This window comes from Rhipicephalus microplus, chromosome 6, assembly GCF_043290135.1.
Source record: "Rhipicephalus microplus isolate Deutch F79 chromosome 6, USDA_Rmic, whole genome shotgun sequence".
In the NCBI taxonomy this organism is placed as follows: domain Eukaryota; kingdom Metazoa; phylum Arthropoda; class Arachnida; order Ixodida; family Ixodidae; genus Rhipicephalus; species Rhipicephalus microplus.
Window position 1 is genome coordinate 171,540,208 of NC_134705.1, and position 22,374 is coordinate 171,562,581.

The window sequence follows — 22,374 nt, forward strand, 5'->3', positions numbered from 1 at the left end:
ATTGCAGGGAGGAGCCTGACTTCGCTGCCTTATGGGCAAAAAGCGATCGCATCACGAAAGTCCTTTTATGACGTGTTGCACTTAGAGCAAGTTGTAAAACAGTTTGTGCGATAAAGTTAACGTGGTTTGACTCGCACACAGAGCAGATTGAAATACGCAATAAAAACACCCTTACACGCTCATCAAGAACGTAAGAGCGCGCAACGTATTGTAATAAAGCGAATTACCACGTGGCCAACCACGTGTTAAAGCGAAGCCAGAGAAAGAGTTTCTGTTTCGAAACAAAGATGCAATACCCTGCACGCAAGTTAATGGGCGGACTGACGCTGCCCCATGATATTTTATTACCACGAACGCAGCTGCTTTTGTAGCCCGCTGATCAAGATTTTATCATTATTTCTGTGGTCGCAAAAAGCGCAGCTGCTCGAACAACAGCACGTGAAAGCTGCATCACCCTTTTCGATCGCAACGAAGACAGCACAGCCTGCTCGAAACTTTCTGCGTCACAGAGGAGATGACGCGGCGACATTTAATAACCGTGTTCATTGGGACGTTGCTCTTCGCTACTGGCAACGGTGAGTCCTTACGTCTCTCTTATGCAGCCAATCAGCTGCACGAGGACAAGCGGTGAAACTCGTCGTACAACTAAAATCACTTGCCTAAAAAACAACACCGCAGTCACACTAGGTGTGAAATCTGCACTAACAGAGCTCCGATTCCAGTCTGTTTCCTCCGTGATTTCATTTTGACGTGAACAAAAAGGAAGACGCTAAATTTAACGCTGGTAGGTATCAGAGTCATAATAGCCACCAAAAGTTGCATCTTCTCTGTAATGTGGTACCAGGAAATGTCGCAAACTACTGGAAAAGCTGTACTACATTTTTTTAAAGCACTGCACTTGGTACTAAGCTGTAAGCTGATCGTTGTTCTGAATAGTCATTGTACAGTACTGACGTATTCAAACAAGACATCAAATTTGCTGACTTGAAGACTGGTATTCTCTATTCCTCGAGATAACCTCGTCATGTGGCGACCACTCCGGTCTCTAATGACAGTATCGGCTCTGATTTACCAATTAGAGTCTAAGTTAGACCAATGTGACCCAAACTGAAGATGGTGGAAACGAAGGAATGTGCAACACTTATCTCTAAATTGTCCTGTTCCAATCCGTGAGCACTGTACGTACGTGCCACCTCTACCTGTCCCCATCGTCACCCTTCATCACGCTTTTTTTTTTTTGCTTTTCCCTTCTATACTGCGCAGAGAAGCAGGCTAGACCGAATAAACTTCAGACAAACTCTCGGACTTTTAATAATCTCTCTCTCCCTATGGATGCTTTGTGAGCTTGTGTGAATGTCTTTGATTAAGCCATTCGTTTAGTAGGGATGCATGGGAAAAGACATCTGGCAGCTTCCTGCCACATCCACCCCTATACTACAGTCAGTTTAGGCGCCATTCATGCTCCAGCCACCCTTCACCGTTTCGCTCCGTATCTGAATGGATGGATGTATCCGGCTGTGCCCTTCAGATCGGGCGGGGGCTCATGCCACCAAGCCATAAAGTTAGGTGCTATCACTGTGTGTTTAAGGATTGAATTTCACTCGCGCCTCAATTATAGCCACCGATCAGTTAGCCTATTCCTGTTTATTTATACCCGTTTCAAGTCTATTTTGCCTTCATTGTCCCTAAACCCCAATGCTTTAATAAATTCGGCGCCATTATCTTCAGCTATAGGGTGGAGCCCTTTACAGAACATTATCAAATGTTCAGCCGTTTTCTCCCCCTCTCCACATGCACTACATACCGTTTCTATGCCTTCGTATTTTTCTCGGTACGTCTTGGTCCGCAATACTCCCGTTCTAGCCTCGAAGAGCAGATAACTACCCCGAGAATTATCGTGGATCTTTTCCCTTGCTATTTCCTGCTTAAACGTTCGGTAGGTCTGACAAGGACAGTTACCATTATCTGAAAGTTTATCTGGCAACTGGACCATAACATCCGGCGCGGACTGCCATCTGAAGTCAGGCCCCGGCCTAGAACACCTCAACTGTTAAAAAAATATGCCCTCTCGTGCTTCAAGGACAGCCTGGCTGCATTTCGCGTCATTCTACTTCTTCTCATTTGTAGCGTCATTCCATGCCTCCTTGTTTATCTCCTTGTTTATCATCTCCTTGTTTATCACCCCCTTTTTTTATCTAATCACTCAGTACGAAAGGACACCTACGTCCTCCGAACTAAATGATGATGCAAGGGTCCACTTCGGCCACACTTGAACCATTAAGGATTTTCGGAATTCACAAGTTTTTTTATATAACATCGCATTAGGCTACTCATCTTGAACACAAGTTACGATTAATGCAAGCGGCCGATTACAACCTACTTATCAATAATCACAGCGACAAAGCAACTGGTGTTCTAAAAGTGCCGATACAGAACTTGTATAACGTATCTCCTCCTAAAGCTGAGTTTTCGCTCAAGGCAATTTGTTCCGAGCTCACGCAGTATTTGCGAATCGACACCCGAGCCGGCAGCGCTATATGCGGATCAGCCGTCCTTCTCCATAGGTGAATCGTCCTCCACCGTTACAGCTGCGTCGGTGAAGTCATTCTTGGCACAACGCCAACTTTATTCGCCTGGCTTCGTAACACCCGCACCGCGAATCTTCGAAGTGGAAGCGCGTACGCCCACGCGCAAAAAGCCAATGTCACTCAATCTCTATACGCCTTATTCGCAGTATTCATGCGTAAGGCATGATTCAGTTTGGAGTCGGCTGCATTAATTAATTTATACATCTTGACAAAAGTTTCGACCCCCTGTAGTGGGATTAAAAAAAGAAAAGAAAAAAAACTACCTAACTTTTTTCATTCACGGACTCCCGTGCAATGCGAGTCAATTTAAGACACGAGCTTAGCGTATAATAAGACAGTTTGCGTAGCGCGGCCTCGGTGAAAAGCAAGCGGACTATTGAAAGCTGAGTCGTCTATATTTCCGTCTACCCTCACTGACTTGGTCGAAAGAAACTAAACCCACTTCATAGCGTCAAAGCGACTCGGCTATGCATGATTTATCCCTTTTAGATGCGGAAGCATCTTATACTCGCGCCTTGTAGTGCGCCGTCCGCGCCGTCCGCACCGCTTCTCGAACATTCGACAGCTGACGCGCGCGCATGCGCCGTCGCGCCGTCGCCCACTCTTCCACCATCTGTGCATCCCTTCCTCCTCTACACACCGCGCGCGCTTCACTCCTCCACCATCTGTGCACCCTTCCTCCTGTACACACCGCGTTCGACATCTACAATTCTCCTGATTCTCCAGTGGACGCGCATGTGGCGTCGCGCTTCGAGAACATTCAACAGCTGACAGTGCATTCGCCGTCGCGCTGTATATATACTCAAGGTCGGCGCTCGCTCGCTCAGTTGCCGCTCGTCGGTTGGTTTGTACGGCGCGTCGACATCCAAGGTCGCGGTGAAATGAATTCCAACGAATCCACAAACACAATGATCGACGTCCCTTCGACCAGCGCCGCCCTTTCGCATACGTGTGTACGTGTTCACTCATTGAACACCCCCTCCTACAACCACGTTAACCAATTTAGCCATCGACCCAAGTAAGTCGCAATTTAACACCCCATTTCACAACCACGTTAACCAATTTAGCCATCGACCCAAGTAAGTCGCACTTTAACACCCCGTTAACCAATTATATGCTCCGCATCCTCCTCAGTGTTCCCCCGAGGGAAGCTGCGGGCAATTTTTTTTCGTTAGCTTTTGAGTCCTGATGCAAAGAGTGCTGAAGAGACTGTAAGAGAACGAGATCCTTCCACTGCACTTCAAAGTGGCTGGAAGATAGAACTTGTCCCCCCCCCCCACATTACGTTTATGAAGATATTCGTATATGAGCCAGGAAACAAAATGTCAATTACCATGGGAACATAATCGAGAACCTATGTTTTTTTTTATTTAAGCCGCACGTAGGATATGTGCATATAGAATGCCTTTTTTTTCCATGGCTCCGATTCGTCACTTAATAAAAACCACAATAGAAATCCGACAATGGCACGCGCACATTAGTTGCACGATCTCTCTACTATGCTGGCCCATCACATAAGGTCAAAGATCTCATTCCTGAGCGCGCGACGGACTCATAAACACGCCTCAGATATTATAGTCCACCGGCAAACTTTAAATGTGAACTATCTTCGAAAGAACAACCTTATTAACTTGTTGAATTGTCGTGAGTGTAAGTGCAGCCCGGATTCTCAGGGCACCGGAGTCATTGCACGGCACAAGAAAAAAAGTACGACTCGTAAGATTGTTGGAGCGTATTTCAAAAGTTAAAGATAGTTGTTTCCCAAAGCCCTCGGTGGCATTCCATCAATCAGAGATTCCTTAACTTTAGGGACAAATATGAGAGTATTCTGATTTATGAGCACGCGCTCGTGGCTTTGTGATTTTTTGCCCTAATTTTTCTTCGCATTTTCAATAAAAAGTACAGTTGTTAGTAAATGATCGTGCTGTTTCATTCATTTCATACACGTTTTCTGCGATTGTTTTATAGTTATAGTGAAAGTGCGTGCTGTAATTCGATCTCTGCATGCCGAGGCCTGCAGTGCAGCTGAAATCGACCTACGAATGAGTAATTTCCGCGGTACAACTATCAAGAGTGTCAAGAGTGCTGCAGTGTTATGGAGAATTTAAAGGAGTACACGGAGATCATGGTGCAGACGGACGGGGAAAGAAGCTAGCGTAAAGCTACGACCTTGTTCGGCGAGTAGATTCAAACGACTCATGTCACAGTTTCTGTGCTCGGTGCAAGGTGCAAGCTTTGCGCAAGGTGTTTTAACAAAACGCTGCAGACAGGCGCACAGAGAGAGATAGAGAGAAGTAATATAAGAAAAGTAGCGAGGTTGCTACGCTTGCTTTGCTACCCTACCAGGCGCACAGAGCTGGTTGAAAGTATAGGCGGCTACAGTCCACGAGGAGGGTGCAGGAACGTTCGCACCACCGTACGACAAGCGCATCAATTAAAACGATGACAACGTAGAGACGTAGCTGGTATTGGTACCTAAGTGATCCAAATAAAGCAGTTCCAATCTTCCCTCTAGTTATTACTTAGCGAACAATCAGACCGTCGAAAAAAAAAAAGGTCACACTTTTGCCGCAAAGGCAAAGCAATGAACGCGATAGCAACAAATTGGAAGGTCACGCGCAGAATGGCAAGCAGATCAAAACGTGCCCCGCGTTTTTCACGCAGAAATGACGGAAAAAACGTACTCACAGGTAGAGATGAACGCGAATAAGCACCTTAGTTGTTACTTCGCTGTGTCTTAAAAGCGCGCCCTCTTCTCAAACAAAGGCTGTGCAACGATTGTAGTGACCTTTGTGCACCCCGTAACTACAACAGAATCGTTCCGGTGCAAGGCCAACACAAGCCAAGACGTATTATCCTCCCCGCCAGGAGATAAGGGCACGCTAAAGATCGTCCACTCCCCTCCTCTCCGCGGGCCAAACTCCGCGTGAGAGATAAAAGCCGCGCACCGCGCACTGATTGCGCCATCTCGCTGATAATGCTGAAAACACGGCAGTTCCCCCTAGATGCCCGCCAACAGCGGTAAGCGGTAGATACAAATAGCTTGCCGTTTTAACGCTGAGGGATATACCCCTCGGTGGCTCGGTGGTTAACGCCTCGCATTCACGACGCGGAGCTCCCACGTTCCATTCCGGGCACCGAGGTCTTTTTCTGGAATTTTTTTGTTTCTTGCGTTTTCGTATATATAGATACGTGTACATATACGGTGCATGACAACGACGGCGAAATCATTCTGAGAGTGTCCATATAATTGCTGTCGCAATAATAAAAAAGTAGCCCTCGTATTGGATAATGGTCATTATGGTTACCATTGCGATGTGCTTGTAGTCAACGCAAGCTAGCGTTTTTAGTCGTTAATGGCAACTTCTTGCCCCAAATACCAAGCCATTTAGGGCAACTTTTATCATTTTCATAGTCAAGAGGACGCTTTGCGGTGCAGGCCCTTCGCTGAGCGCACGGCATTCGTACCTGATAGCTGGCGTTGTGCCTTCATAAACACGCATACGATATTATTCAACAAAATCGCTTTATTTTTTTCCAAGCCCAGGGAAAAGACGGAGCCAACAAGAGGGCAAGGAGGTCGCTCCTGCCTCATACAGTAACGTAAGTAGAAAAAGGCTCGCAACAATAATGGCGCGAACGGATACTTGGAAATGACCCGAAAACACTGAGAGAAGGAAATAACCCAGTCATTTAGGTATGGGAGAGAAGTGCGAGTGCGTGAATGTAAATGATTGCAAATGATTGTTTAACTGGATGCGCATGAGCTGAAGACTTTTGAGTGAGTGAGCGAGTGAGTGAGTGAGTGAGTGAATAAATGAGTGAGTGAATAAATGAGTGAGCGCACATCAGTGAAGAAGTGTCGCTGGGTTAATTAGTGAGTGAGTGAGTGAGTGAGTGAACATCAGTGAAGAAGTGTCGGAGAGTTGTTAAAGTATGGTTGTATGAGTGAGTGCTATTGAGTGAGTGAGTGAGTAAGTGAGTGAAATGAATGAGAGAGCGCATGGAGTGAGTGAGCGTGTGTAGTTGAGTCAGTGAAGCGAGTGCATGAGTGAAGTGAGCGAGCGTGTGGAACGAATAGGCGCGCTTTAATTAGTGAGCCAGTGGGTGGAAGTGCAGTGAAGTCAGTGAGTGAAAGTGAGTGAGCTACAGTAGAATGCGTGTGATTGCTATCGAGCGAGAGTGATCACGCCAGAGCAAGTCAGCAAGTGGCGGGCATCAAGCAAGCAAACTTAACGGACTCGGTGGTTCATTGATTCTTGTTTTTCATGTTAGAGATGATGACGGTTGACGTGAAGCATTGAGGTAGCGATCGTAAGTGAATTATTGGGAAGGTGGCTTCTATAGAACGCGCGTTCGCTGGTCTTGTTCAGTGAGCTTATGCTAACGAGTGGGTGAAGGCGATCACGTTACGCCAGAGTGTGCGCGACAGGACATTCCTGAAGGAAAATGAGCATGTTATAGTAACTTTGACAAATCAAGCACCAGTGTGTCAGTGAGAAGATATTCGTAAATACATGCGAGCGAGTGAAAGTGTTTATATCAGCGATGTCCCAAATCAGCAGCTGCAAGTATGTGAGAGAGCGCTCGCAAGTTGAGTCCACTAGCGATAGTGGTCACCGTGAAGTGAATGAAGGTTAGTTAGTGTGTTTAAACTAGGGGAGTGATTGTGATAACGTTGAAGTGAACTTCACTAAGGCGACTGGGTGTGTTGGTAAGGCACGACAGAAACTAAAATCACACACGACGAGACACGCAGCACTCGTGTGTTTCAAGACTCAGCTTAGCCCTCGTCCTATTCACCTTTAGTTTTTTATCGCGTGAGAGTGGATGTGGGCGAGAGGACGTTGTAAATGCACTGGTGAAAGTGGTTATGTGAATATGCGCCAACAAGACTGCACCCGGATCACTTTTCAAAGGACCCTAAAGTGAAAAAAAAAACGAATCAGCTACGATTAGCGAATTGTACTCACAGAACTATAATTTCGTTAATTTCACAGGTTCACTAATAAAAAAAAATCAAGGCCAAAGTCGCATGTCTGAATTTCGCCCCTAAATGTTCTCGTGTGACGTCACTGCTTTCAATTCGTATTTTTCGTATTGTGGCGACATTTGCGCCACAATACGAAAGATACGAATTGATTGATACGAAAAACACGACGAGAATTTAGCTTGCGTCCCTTTTAAAGGGCAACGTACTTCATTTTTGCGGATCAGGAAATACATCGGAGATAGCAGACGCCGTCAAAATTTATGACGTCATCGCGTTAGGTGCGGCACTCTCAAGATGGCGTCATCCCACGCCCTTGCGTTTAGCGCGTTTTCTCGCTTGCGAACTGATTGCTTGCGGCTAACGTGGTAGTTTTGGAATCTTCAAAGAGTGGCGTACTAATAGCAGAGGAATCGTTTTTCTTCATAGTAACCCTTTAACTAGCGTAGTCAGTTTGTCCGTTTGCGATTCGCTTAGACTACGAGCTAACGTCTCGCCTTGTTCAAACCCTCTTCCCGTCCAAAGCCTCGGCGACGCGACGCCAGTCTTCGAGGACTTCAGCAAGGAGGGGAATCCGGATGATGGGGCCGCTGATTTCGCGAAGGAAATGTCTGACTACGATGAAGCCATGAAGGTGCTTGCGACAGTCGGTAAGTAACTTCGGAAGGCCCAGGCATCACTACACGCACACACACACGCACACACACACACACACACACACACACACACACACACACACACACACACACACACACACACACACACACACACAAAGAGTCGACTTCAAATCACCTACTTTGCGTTGATGCGATTTCGAGTTCTGAATGAATGCAAAGACCGCCAAGATTGTCTTTCTTTTGTACTGCTTGATACTGCATTAGACCACCTTGTGGCGTTTATGATTTAAAAATAATAATAACACCACCAACACTTAAGATAGAAGATAGAAGTGTAGTAAGATAGAAGTGTAATACACAAGATAGAAGTGTGAGATAGAAGTGTAATAATAGCATAAGTTAGAGGTGTAATAATAGAAGTGTAACATAAGTTATAATTGTAATAATAGCAAACTTAATTGCTTCTGATTACTTTCGCTTGGCTTCACAGGCAACTCCAAAGAGGGGGGTGGGGAGGGACCAGGAAACCACATGCCCTGACTGTATATCCCTTCACTTTCGTACACATTGGCCCTTCACACGACCAATTATGAATAATTCCCCAAGAGGGGACATCCCACAATCTGACACCCACTTTCCCCTCCTACCTGGAAACGTCTTATCCACCCCTAGTGCCGAGCTGATTAAGGCGTGATGGAGCGAGTTACTCTACCGTAAAATTCCAGTCAAGCGCTCTCTTCCCCCCCCTCTCCCCTAAGGTGAAACATAATTCGACGAGATATGGAGGGGGGCCCTCTCTCGGTCACGCATCCAAACTATACATGGCAGTGGAAGAGCCGTTAAGGAGAAAGAATTCGCACTCGTGCTTCTAATTAACTGCTTGATTCAATGCGAATCCACTCCCTTTCTATTTCGGGGGGGGGGGGGGGGGCAAAGACGTCCCAAAACTGTCACAGGATTATAAGATACGTTGTAGCGGAGGGCTCCAGAAATTTCGACCACCTGGCATTCCCTAACGTGCACCTAAATCTACACACGCGGGCATCAAGCATTTTCGCCGCCTCGGCCGGGATTCGATCCCGCGACCTGCGGGCCAGCGGCCGAGTGCCATAGCCACAAGACCACCATGGCGAATACACGCTGTTTTCATTCGCTCTCGTTGGGCTAATAAAAAGAGCGAATAAAACTGAAAATGCCGGCAAGGAAGAAGAAGAGGCTGCACATCTGTATACTCTCCCGAAGAAGGGTGCCCCACCGCGGTGGTCTAGTGGCTGAGGTACTCGGCTGCTGACCCGCAGGTCGCGGGTTCGAATCCCGGCTGCGGTGGCTGCATTTCCGATGGAGGCGGAAGTGTTGCAGGCCCGTGTGCTCAGATTTGGGTGCACGTTAAAGAACCCCAGGTGGTCGAAATTTCCGGAGCCCTCCGTTACGGCGTCTCTCGTAAGTGGTTTTGGGACGTTAAACCCCACATATCAATCAATCAATCAATCCCGAAGAAGGAAGGAAGGCGCTTAATTGCTAGACTCGCGACGCTTTTCTAGATATTTTTACGGTATATTGCTGGCGGATGTAAGTCGGGGTCCGCCACAGTTATTTACATGTTTCCTACGTTCGAGTCTTGGTGGTTGCGATAGCTGAAACACTCGGAGCATTCGACATAAAGCCCTTCGAAAAAATACGCATCTGCAGCAAATATAGATAAAGACGCGTGAGTTCACAAAACATAAGCTGCGATAAACAAGCCTACACTAGCAAGCAATCTTTACGTATGAAATGCACGGCATTGCAGCCGCACATAGCTTCTATTATAGTTTTATGCCTCTACATTTTTTTGTTTCTCTCTTTTCGTTCAAGTCTTGATGGCAAGACTCCACATGGTTGCGATAGTTGAAACATTCGGAGCACTCGACATAGTGCCCTTCGGACAAAAAAATTTGCAGCAATTATACATAAAGATGCGTAAGACCACAAAAAATTTAGCTGCCATAAAAAAGCCTACACTAGTGAGCAAATTGTTTACGTATGAAATGAACAGCATTGCAGCCGCACATAGCATCACTTATAGTTTAATGCCTCTACATTTTTTTTTCTTCCTTTTTTCCCCGCCTTCTTTCTAGCCGCACGTCACAAACAACAACGTCAGCAAGAACCGCGGGACGAAGCCAAACCAAAATGAAGACCACGAGTTTGATGTCAAGCCTATATGGAGAGACAATCCAACGACTTCCACTCATCCTGTAGCCGGGTGCATCATAGGCATCAATAAATGAATGAACAGTTAGTAAAGAAGTAACGCGATAAAATACTACTGACTTATTAGCACGAGAAGTAATTAGCGTAAAAGACAAGAGAAGTGAGGGAGACGGGAGAAGAAAAAACGACGTTGATTAATAAAAACCGCGTCCTCGAATTCTGCAATGAGACAAGCCACTGCACGGGTGCACACATCGGGCGAAACAAACAGATGCAGCAAATTTAAATGGGCCTCAACTTGGTACTCCTGCGGGTCGTGAAACAGCAATGCAGGACGTCCTGACGTGCTGCTAAGCGTTGCGAAAGGAGAAGCGGTAGCAAAAGGATAAAGAGAGAGAGAGAGAGAGAGATTATGATTATGAAGGTGAAGTTCTAACTAAAGCATCAGTGGTCAAACACTCTTCACCCTTGTTTGTTCAGTTACCTCTCGCGCAAGCATTTGCACAGAGCCCTGACAAAAAATTGGCCCTGTATCTGCATGTTAATCTGCAAATGCCGTCGAATGACGATAGTCGTGCGTGTGGAGAGAGTGAACGAAACATTTATATAATGTTCTGCGCAAGAAAATTGGTGAATGTGTATTCTGGAGGCGCTGTGTTAGAGTGCCTCGAGCGTGCAGCGGAGACGAACGAGCGCATCAAGTCACGTCCCACGTGAGACATGAGCGCCATCTGGCAGTTTTCTTGTAAAACAAAGCGCGCAGCTCTAATACGGGCGTGCGCGCCCGTCTCCGAGGTGATAAGGTGTAGAACGCAATGCGACGGGTAGGTGTCACCACCGTGTCGTCTTAGCAAAGCGTTGAAAACACCCTTTTAGTGCAAGCGTTACGTTGTCACCGCATCGTGATAAACGCTACGGTCCTTAGAATTACTTATGTATGCCTTTTCTAGTAAAAGAAGCACATACAGAATATATACGTGTTGTTATGGTGCCCCAGACGTGCGCAATAATTGTTTTTAATTGACAATCGCATTGACAATCGCTGAAGTATGAACGCTAATTCTTGAGCAACACTGGTAGGCGCTGCGGATGGGGTCGGCCGTTTGGGGTATCGGCTGGTGCCGTTTAGAGTACCCGGTAACGTTAGGGGTGGACAAACAGACAAACGTGCAGACATACAGACCAAAATTTTTGCGTCGAAGGTCTCCAAGAAAGACTATTGTCATCAAAATATTGGCGCCCGAATCTTCTCACGGCGGGAACTCGAGTACATGCGTCGCAGAGTGGTGAGGGTATGGCGTTAATGTTGCCTAATTTGGCATGGTTTTGTAATGTTCAATTGTTATTTCGTCTTTATAATATTCTTATTTATTCATTAAAGGAGAAGCTAAGGCAAAGAGTGCAAAGTCAAAGCGTGCCTTTATTGCTTTCCGCCGTCGTGGTATTGGACGGAGAGGAGAAGCCCATGACTGAATTCCGCCGAATACATCCTGTAGGCTTTCAACGGTCGACAAGCCACATTTGAATACCTATTCCGTAGTTGTCGCGCAACGAGACGAGCTGAAACGCTCGCGAAACAGGCTCTTCAAAGACTATTGCATTTCACAACCACCAACTAGTTTGTTCAATAGCGAGTGTAGCGAGTGTGTTTCTGACAACGTGTATTCCAGTGCTAACGCAAAAACAAAAGAAAAAAAAAGACTACAAAGAGTACCGGGCACTCGCCTTGTCAGCCATAACATGCGCCACAGGCGTCGAACACGATCGACACAGCGTCCGACCACAAGAAGAGCAGTCATCTCTACTCTTTTCGAGACGTCGTCTGCTCTTTTTTTTTCTTCATTTTCGTCTGCAGTTTCGTCTGTTTCGCGCTCCCTCCTTCTTCCGTATCATATATCAATTTCTTCACTTGGTTGTTCGGTAGTTTCACTTTAGACTGCGTATCCTAGCGCGTTTATTTTTTCTAGGCTGTTTGCCCGACACAAAGGCTTGCGGCACTTTAACATTTGAGTGCGATTTCATACTCCTACAGGCGTCAAGCGAACACACAAACAAAAAGAAAACATGGCGGTCGGAGGTCAACCGCTTGTCGTACACAACACTACACGCTTCCGGAATCGACGTTCGCGCCGCGGTGTGAACAGCGGTATCGTCGAACGCTTCTCCGCATTTCTAAACAAAAAACAAGAAAGGAGGAGCGAATGGATTTGAATCTAGTCAGACAGATTTGCCACATTTCCGTTCAAAGCCCAAGGTGTTTTTTAGGGGCGAAGCTCCTTAGGGCGTGGGCTGTGCGTCCCCTGTAGCCTGTATGTAGCCACCTCTAGTTTAGTTCTTGCAGTGTTCACTAGATGGCGGTACCATCCCCTGTATGTAGCCACCTCTAGTTTAGTTCTTGCAGTGTTCACTAGATGGCGGTACCGTCTCCTGTATGTAGCCACCTCTCGTTTAGTTCTTGTAGTGTTTACTAGATGGTGGTACTTGTAGCTGATGATGAAAAGATGCAAGATGTTATAAACTAGAAAGCGGTACTTGTAGTTGATAAAAGACGCGAGATCTTATAAAATAGGAATGATGTCACATATGGCGCGTGTCATTGGTTGAAGGCAATCGTTCGATTTAGTGCGGCGACGTACGCTAAGGGGAGCGATGTAATAAAATCGAGTGGGCAAAATGTACAGAGGATTCATGGTTTACCAGGTTTACCTCCGGTGCTTCGCCCACTCATCATCATTCACTTCGTGGATATGGCGGAATTTTTTTTTCTTGAATCAGAACATTTGACCTTGAGGAAGTTTGTTGATTCTTGATGTGTGATTATCTGATACGCCTAAAATACGCGAGCACACAGGAAAAAGAATTCCGTCAGCCGCGCTTCGTGGACATCGATGAAACGGCGAGGGGGGTGGCGTTCCCTTTGACAGGCTATCGTATAGCCTTTCTATGTTTCTAAGGTTTTGACATATGTTGTATCACTGCTCATAATTAAACACTTTATAGGTTATGTGACTGTAATGTGTGTATGTAACTGTATGTGTTGTGTTTATCATTGTATGTATCACTGTCATCACCCGCCAACTGGAGTAGCCTGTCAGGTGAAAAACCAGGCAAACCTCTCCAGCTTCCCATTACAATAATTCTCTCTCTCTCTCTAATTAAGCACTTTTTCGACTTTGGGGGTAGTTTCGAAGTGAACGATGAAAGGACTGTTCCGTGAATCAGGGTTCGGTTTCACCTGCTAAGCAGATCTCATCACCCCGTGGTGATTACCAGCGGCCGCCTTTCAGAAATTTAAAATTGACTGTGGATTATCCACTGGAAGGGCTTCCATTCCCCCATTTGGCTCACCTGCTCATTTCCACTGGTTAAAAAGGTAATTATGTTATTTTTATACTTACTGCCTAAATTAAACTTTCTCGCCCCTGCAGATGCCCTCTGCCGCAGTAAAGAAAACGCAGCAGGTATCACGCAGATACCTCCGTACTGCAATTTTTTTAATAGTGGACACATTTCTCAAAACACGCTGCGTATATATATATATATATATATATATTGCGTTGACGCTCAAGCTGTGCCCATAGGCTGTCGCACCCCAGAAGTCCCTCTTGGATCAAACGACCACCATATTACCACGCGAATGCTCGAGAAAGACTTCGAGCGAAGCCCTCGGGCTGTTAACTTTTCACCCCTTTGTGCAGAGCCACGTTGTTCCAAAACTTTTTATCCGGCCATTTTCGGGACAGAAGAGTGGGGACGAGGTTTTCACACAGAGACGTAGCCGGGTAATCCGTTTAAGAAAACCCCGAAATCCGCTTTATCAAGCGCCGCTCACGCAAAAAAAACGCAAAGGGACACGATCACGTTGAAAGCGATACGCACACTAAAAAAAAAAAAAAAAAAAAAAACGGGTATACTGAGGACGACGTATACGATCGTTTCACGAGACGTCGTGCCGAATCTGCATTTCAATGGTTCTCCCCTAAGTACGAATGCGTAAGTAGCCACGCAGGCTTCTGAAACCAGAACGGGCTGGCCGCATGTGGGAATCGTGGGTGAATAGATATTCAACCCGCGGGGCCTGGGACGGGTAGAGTGGGGGGGAGGGGCGCGCCTGCAGAGAATGGCCGCATAATACGAACTCCCCGTTTACTCGAAGTTTTACGGAAGCACGTCTTTAATAGGGGAACGAAGGTGCGGTACAGTGTGATCCAAGGCATCTAATACAGCGGGATATAGCATCCTTCCTTCCTTCCTTCCTTCCTTCCTTCCTTCCTTCCTTCGTTCGTTCCTTCCTTCCTTCCTTCCTTCGTTCCTTCCTTCCTTCGTTCCTTCCTTCCTTCCTTCCTTCCTTCCTTCCTTCCTTCCTTCCTTCCTTCCTTCCTTCCTATGCTAATGCACCACGCCGCAGCATACGTCTGCTTTGCAGTAAAGCTGATAAAAAGCTACATACAAGGCACGTTCGCCGCCAGATTAAAAGCCCCGTTCGACGAGGGTAAAATTACGCAAAAATAGCACATAGGAAAAAAAACACCGCCACCGTCTATGATCTGACTTACCACTAGTCTAACCAGTCCCGAACCACTAACCAGCCAAGCGATATTTATTAATCCACTTCGCGTAGTTTTACATCCCGATACCTACGATAGCCTGTCTCCTCGTTGGTGTTCGTAAACTGAACAAGCCAAAAACAAGAAGAGCCAGTCGTAACACGAGGTCTAGACGTGCTCGTAACCATGCAGGCACCACGCTTTCACCGATGCATTCCCGCAGGAAAGTCACTTACCGGGATCAAAGGAAAGACACGGACTTTTAAAGAAAAAAAACGAAAAGGTGAGAAAGCATTAGCATGGAAATCCATTCAAAACCGAAACTATAGATATAGCAAGTGAAGACCCGCTATATAGCCACCAAACTGTAGACAGCAAAGCATCCGAGCACGCTGTTTTTGTAGATGACATGAAAGAATAAAAAACTAGACGTCAAGCGCGAAAACAACGTATAGCTTACGCAAGCGAACGCCTGTAATGCGAGTCTAGAACTTAGTCAGGCCAACTTTTACCGCGAATGTTCAAAATATGAAAAAGCAAATGCGAAAATATTAGGATAGAGGATCAGTGAGCATGGAGGAACAAGCGGCTACTAAACTTTCAGAAAAAAAAACAGAAAATAAAGAAAGAAAAGAACACAGAGCACACCACCAGCGAGCAAGATTTCGAAGAAACGAATAGAGAGCGATTACAACGAAAAATGCTAAAAGCCGCTTTCTCTACTTTGTTTTGTACTTTTTTTTATTTCTTACGTTTTCCGCCAGGTGAAAAGCGAGCCGCGGCGCATTCACAAACTTCTCCGCACCGCCACGCGAGTCGTGCTCGCGAGGTCCTCGGTTTGAGTTGAAGCGCTCGCTCTCTTTCACGTATTCCTGAAAACGCACCCCGAAACATACCCCTTTGCCGCAACTCCTCCACAAACGTGAACGCAGCTGGAAATCCGTGGCCACCCGGCAACCAACAGCAGGGGCTTTGTGGTCAGCGAAATGGTTTCAAAGAAGGCCTCCTCTGTGCCTCTTTTTTATTGATATTTTTTTTGCTTTTTTCCGCTTTCAACACTTTGTTTTGTGTGCTTATATTATGTGCTTGGGAAGCGCCCATTCGCATTTCACGCGCATATGTACACGCGTACTTATTCAAGCATGGTTATTTCGAGCGTTCCTGGATTCTTCGTTGCTTTTTTTTTGCCGTTTCATAGTATTATTTTCTTTAGGTCCTTTCGCTTGCACAACCATGCGCCAGCTGCTGCCTCATTAAAAAATTTCTCTCAATTTCTTTTACTACGTTCTTCGCTAATTACGCGAGCAGCTAGCAACAGCTTGCAGACATTAGCGGCTCCTAAAGCAAAACTGCCGCCATCAAAATCCCCAGTCGCAACATGTCAGCACACAAAATGGCTCCAACATTCTAGGTTATCTCATGACCTCTTTAGCTGCAGTATTTCTGAAGCAGACACTGTTCCAGTGACTGGTAAAGTAAAAGGTCGGTCAACTGAACTCGAAGGAAACTACAAAATCGTTCTAATTAAGAGGAGTTCCAATAAGCAGGCGAACGCTGAAATGAGCGGACATCGCATGCACTCTAAACCAGTTTGCACCCTTAAAGGTGTATTCTATGTCTATAACTAACACCCTTCTTGTAGGGTGTTAGTTATAGACACATCATAACACCCTTAAGGGTGCACAGTGCACCAGCCGGCGCGGACAGAACCCAAGAAAGCCACCACTGGAGTCGTTATTGGGAATCAGGCGCTACTACACGTCTATGGCAAGTGATTTCGTAAATGAAATTGATGTATCTCTAACAAAGGACAAAAATTATGTGATCAAATTGATCAGTCTGTTAAGCCAGAAACAAGTACCCACATGCACTCATGTAAGCAGCACGTTTCAATGTCGTAACATATGACACTAGTTATGCTCAAAACACTTTTATTTACACAGCAACGATAACGAAAACAATAATAAACGTGATCATGCACTAAGTTTATTCGCTAGCGTTTTTTCTGTCGCGACTTCATAATCATCGTTTGTGGCTTGCCCAAGAGTTGCATCGCAGCAACAGAATTTTATTACACTGAGAAATGCTACTGTCTCGTCGTTTGGCATCCCCAGTAAGTATGGTTTTGTTTTGCAACACGCTGTAGTCACCATGGGCCGACTTACGCTAGGACCGGTGAAAACAGGGGGATCCCAATCCGGATAAACCGTTGTGGATACTGACACGTACGTTCGAATTAACGGGAGTTTTCTTCTACAAAAATGAAATACACAGGGCTGTGCCCGAACAAGGTCGTCAGTTCCAATTAACTGTAAAATAACAAATCAACACTCGTTTACTGTACTAGCTAAACTAATTTAACGTTTTTCAGGGCAACCCTTCAGGCATGGGACCCCTTCGACCATGGCCACAGTTTTGGTGGTGGTGATGATGATGATTACCTCTGGAATGATGCCGAATGAAAACAATGCTGCTTTTATAAAGGCGGACAGTCCACGTTACCAGACACTCTCCAAAATTGCCAATCATTTGGCATAGTTAACCAACACTACAGCCATTTATTGCCAGCGTATGTCATTTCCAACACGGCACTATCCACCATTGCCAACATAACCCAACGCAAAGCAGTACTAAAATGATTTAGCTATATTTAGTCAACTCTCGATATTATTTCGCCTGAACAGGCCGGCGTTAGCTATCACTCTGCAATATTTGGCCAACAACAACAATTATTTAGCCAGCAATAGAAGACGCCACTCCTCATTTGGCCGATATTATCCACGATTTAACCAGCAATAGACAACCTTAGTCGTACTTAGCCAACATGAGCTACGATCTTGCTATATTGGGCCAGTTCCAACCGCGAATGAAGCTCAGATTAGTTGTGATTAAGAAACGCCAGCCTCCATTATCAGGAAGAAGTTAGCCTTGTTATAGCAACATATAGGCCCACGCTAAATAGCGCTGGAAGAAGGCGAGCAAATGCGGCACGCCTGGACAACTGTGCTCTTCGTTCACGAACTGCTGACAGGGTTCATTAGGTACCCTGTTGCCAATAAAACATTGCACGAAAGCAGCATAGCATACAACGAATAGCGTGTGGCGAACGTGCACTGGAGTGTGCCTTTCGACAATAACTGTGGGACGTTAGCAAGAGAGCGATGAATAAAGGAAGAGACAGCGGGGTTAGACTGGTTGAAAAACCGGTTTGCTACTCTGTACAGAGGTGTGCAAATAGGGGTCGAAAGGTCTCTCGATAATAAAGCTGCCAGTACCCACCATTCATTCAGTTAAGACAACTGGAAGGATAAAGTCATCTTCTTTTTCCTCTCAGCCAACGTACTTATCTTGCCCCACCAGGCTTCGAAAGCTCTCAGCACCTAACATGCTTTTGTACAGTCTCCAAGATCGGTGGTACCTCATCTGGCTTTGCATTGCCTTCATGGTCGCAGGTAGCTCAACTAATTTAGCATGGCCTCCGTGATCAGAGCACCTTTAACCACGCTACCATGCGATGCGATGATGTCATCACGTGACGTTACGTAATGTGGCGTCATGATGAGGTCATGAATTATCCCAAGTTTCCGTGATCTGTGAGGTTATCGTAACGTCATATGGTGACATCATATGGTGACGTCATATCGTGATTATTTTCTGCAACACTCATGCCCGACGCCGCAGGACGCCAACGGCCAAGTTTCAAGTTCGGCGAGCACCAGAGGCTTTCATCATATTAAAGCAAATTTCAATGTTAATCTTTCCCAACACCATGCAATCTCTAAAATTCGCGCCATAGTTGACACGTTAAAATAAATGTTTGACATCAACACGGTCTCAGCTTTATTACGCAGTGCGGGTAATCACTTTTGATTGTTTGAACAAGTATGGGCGGATATTGATTTAAGGAAAACAAACATATGAACTAGCTGGTTATCCATTAACACTGAAGAGTATAAAAAACATAGAAAAGTGGAAGCAGACAACAGACAGTCGCTTTTGTAGTATTCTTCGCTTAGCTGTGTTCATCATTGTGTGACGTAAATGTTTTCCCTATTCATTGTTTTGATATGAGTTTTCGCTTCGCTGATAGCTGACAAGGATGTCCACGATGGAACTAAATGTGAACGCAAGTCTGTTAGTGTGAGATATTAAAACTTGTTTTTCTTTCCTCCATTTCAAATAGACGGCATTAAACACAGACGCACAGACAGACGCACGCACGCACACACGCACGGAAACGCAGAAGCATACTGAGATGACAAGAACCCAATCAGTTGATAAACCGAACACCAAAGGGCACCCAGAGGCGCAAGCGTAGACGGGAAATGTGTTGCCTCAGGGGAATCTCGGATATGAGACCGTGAATCATACTTCAACATCTGCCTCTCCCTTTCTCATTCTTCGTTTCCTTCTCTCCTTTTTCTTTTCCCCAATGACGACGCCAGCAGACTAGTGCAGGCTAGCTGCAGGCGTCTCCTGTTGAAAGAATAGATGCTTATACATATCCTCTAACGGGCTTAGAAATCCACAGCCCCAGGACTACAAAAAAGGGGAAAAAATGGCGCCAGCCCACAGGGTCTCAGAAGACGGTTCGCACGACACTCGCACAAGAACGCGGGACTTCCATCGCACTCTCAAGGAGTTGTCAGAACAAGTAACCCCCCCCCCCTTTTTTTTTAGGCGTTCAAGCACGCCCGACGCAGCTGTGCCTTCACGAAGCGTATACCTAAAGAAGTAGCGGAGAGGAAAACTGAAAAAAAAGAGAAAACGAAATATACAACCAGAAAAGAAAAATAAACAAGTTAAACAGCCAAAGTGTGATGCGATGTGAACACAAAACTGGCAATAGTACACACATTCCCAAAGGCGCCCGTCACAACGATAACAAAACACCCTAAACTACGTTTGGACGAGAAAAACTTCCAAAGAAAAGTGGGACCTGGAGCCTCAAACCAAGCTCACAGCGAGCAGTCAAAGCGGGGAAGAAAGCGGTGGAGTTTGAGGTGCCGACAGCTCGAACGAAACAGAAACCAGAAAAAAAAAAAAGCATTTAGGTGTTGTTCTAGTTGGGACGACAGAACTGCCGAGAACGTGACAGTCGTGAGGACGAGTGTTTAGGGCTGTAGATTCGGGCTAGCGCGAGTGAGATAGCCTAAAAGAGAGGGGAAGAGAGAGAGAAAGACAGCACGAGAAAGAGCGCTCGTGACAGCTCTCTCTTTGCGCATCTGCCTGTCTTGTCCTTACGTGCATTCGCAAAAAACTCGTGTCGTCGACTGCGCGCATGCGCAAGCAACAAACACTGGAGACAGAACCGAGAAAGAAAAGAAGAGGTGAGGCCGGAAAGATTCTCGTGACCAGGAGACACGAACCTCCCACTTTGCCCCGTCCACGTATACGCGCCATAAACTCACGTACCGTCGTCGCAAACGCGCAAGCGTAAACAACAGACCAACTCAGCTATACTCCACCGGTCGTGTAGAACGTACAACTGTTTCTCTATACAACGTCCATACCCCTCGCATTTTTTTCTATTTTTTTTTCAGTTTTGTCAAGTGTATTGTGAGCTATAAGCCTGTCTCGTCGTCCCCAACGGGCATGCGTGAACGACGCACCGCCACGCTTTACTCTACCAGTCGTGGACGACGTACCATTGTAATCTACCACATCCATTCCCTCGCCCTTCTTTCCCCCTCGCCACCTGCGCATTACCACGAAGAACTTCGCGACGCGAGTCGACAAAACTGGGACGATCTGCGGGGTGGAGACGCACTCTCCGTCCGAGCACGACCTCCTTGAGTACCTCGCATCCGGGACATTCCTGAACCGCCCGTCAGCACCATGGCGTCAGTCAAGCAGGTCACCGTACTCCTGGTCCTCGTCGCCAGCGCGCTCATGGCACTGATCACCGCGACAGCAGGTAAACTATTACACGCGTACCCTACAGGCACCCGTCAGTGGAGTTTTGAAGATGCCACAATTAGCGCCAGAACACACATCCTAGCGAGTAGCAGCAGCTAAATAGGGCTGGCAGTTCATGTTTTGGAGGGAAGTACGGGGTGCGGGTAACGCATATCTATAACACCCTGTGGAAGAATACGACCGCACCCAGCCATCCTTCATTGGAAAATTGCACCGAAGGGAGACACTAGAGCATAGTTCGTGTGTTCAGCGTACGACTGGTTTTCTTTGTATCCCTGGTATCCCAAACCGGCAATACCGAGGCTGCAAACAGGAACTCCGTCCCGCCTTGTAGTCAGTGACGGCTACCTGTGGCTGCTTATAAAGTTCTTGTTACCAAAGAGACGTCCAAGGAACGCGATTATAATCAACCTCCCCTCATGGCCAGGTGCGATGATCCAGCGACGGCCCAGAAATATATCTTAGGAACGACAAGAAACTGGGCTAGCCCGCGGTTGCGTTTTTCTTGTTCTCCGACCATGCTGGATACTTAGGTTCCTGCGAAAAAGTTATCGCGGAGCCCTGTCTCACACATCCTGCAGGATCTGCACAACCTTTAAAAGCATAAGCATTCTCAGGCGACTCGTTCTTAAGGTGATTTGTCCATCATTGAAGCATGACGCGATGCGGTACACTGCTAGCGTTACTAGGGCTGTATGGTGTACATATGCTTTCCATTCAGGTTTCCGAATGCTCGCATTACAGTCAATACGCCGGTGTGACCGATTGCGTGTGCGTGTGGTGTTGTGTGCTGTCTTTCTCTTTCCACTCTCTGCTATCCGTCTCTCATTGTCCCCCGTAACGTTCACATACGCAGGGTAGCAAATCATTTGTCCTGGAATGATTAACCTCCCTGCTTTTCCTCTTCTACTGTTTCTTCTTAACGAATACTGACCTACAGCAAATAAGTCCCAATAATGCTTAACTAACCAATTTGTATTGGGCATATGACAATGACGATAGGTATTGATTGATATGTGGGGTTTAACGTCCAAAAACCACTATATGATTATGAGAGACGCCGTAGTGGAGGGCTGCGGAAATTTAGACCACCTGGGGTTCTTTAACGTGCACCCAAATATGAGCACACGGGCCTACAACATTTCCGCCTCCATCGGAAATGCAGCCGCCGCAGCCGGGATTCGAGCCCGCGCCCTGCGGGTCAGCAACCGAGTACCTTAGCCACTAGACCACCGCGGCGGGGCAATGACTATAGGTAGTAATAAGATGTTATGTGGGTCCGAATTCTACTCTCAGTGAATCTAAGCAAACGAGGATGCGCTAAGCATAATTAATAACAATATTCGGGGTTCAATATCCCCAAAACCTCGATACGATTATGAGAGACGCCATAGTAGAGGGTTCCAGAAATTTGACTACATGGGGCTCTCTAACATGCACCCAAATCTAAGTATACGGGCCTCGAACATTTTCGCCTCCGTCGAAAACACAGCCGCCACAGTCGAGATTCGACCCCGCAA

At 46.4% G+C, this 22,374-nt stretch overlaps 2 protein-coding genes across 2 annotated transcripts in view; one reads left to right on the top strand and one right to left on the bottom strand.

Annotated features, from left to right (window-relative positions):
* The window catches only part of LOC119167161 (beta-1,4-glucuronyltransferase 1), a 444,090-nt gene that overhangs the window by 265,239 nt on the left and 156,477 nt on the right, over positions 1–22,374 (bottom strand). The gene's annotated exons all lie outside the window — the stretch shown is intronic.
* Positions 393–10,484, top strand: LOC119167163 (uncharacterized). The gene is made up of 4 exons (XM_037418603.2): positions 393–575; positions 6,131–6,191; positions 8,104–8,228; positions 10,313–10,484. Exons 1-4 carry the CDS (start codon positions 515–517, stop codon positions 10,369–10,371), a joined length of 306 nt encoding a protein of 101 aa, XP_037274500.2. The 5' UTR covers positions 393–514; the 3' UTR covers positions 10,372–10,484.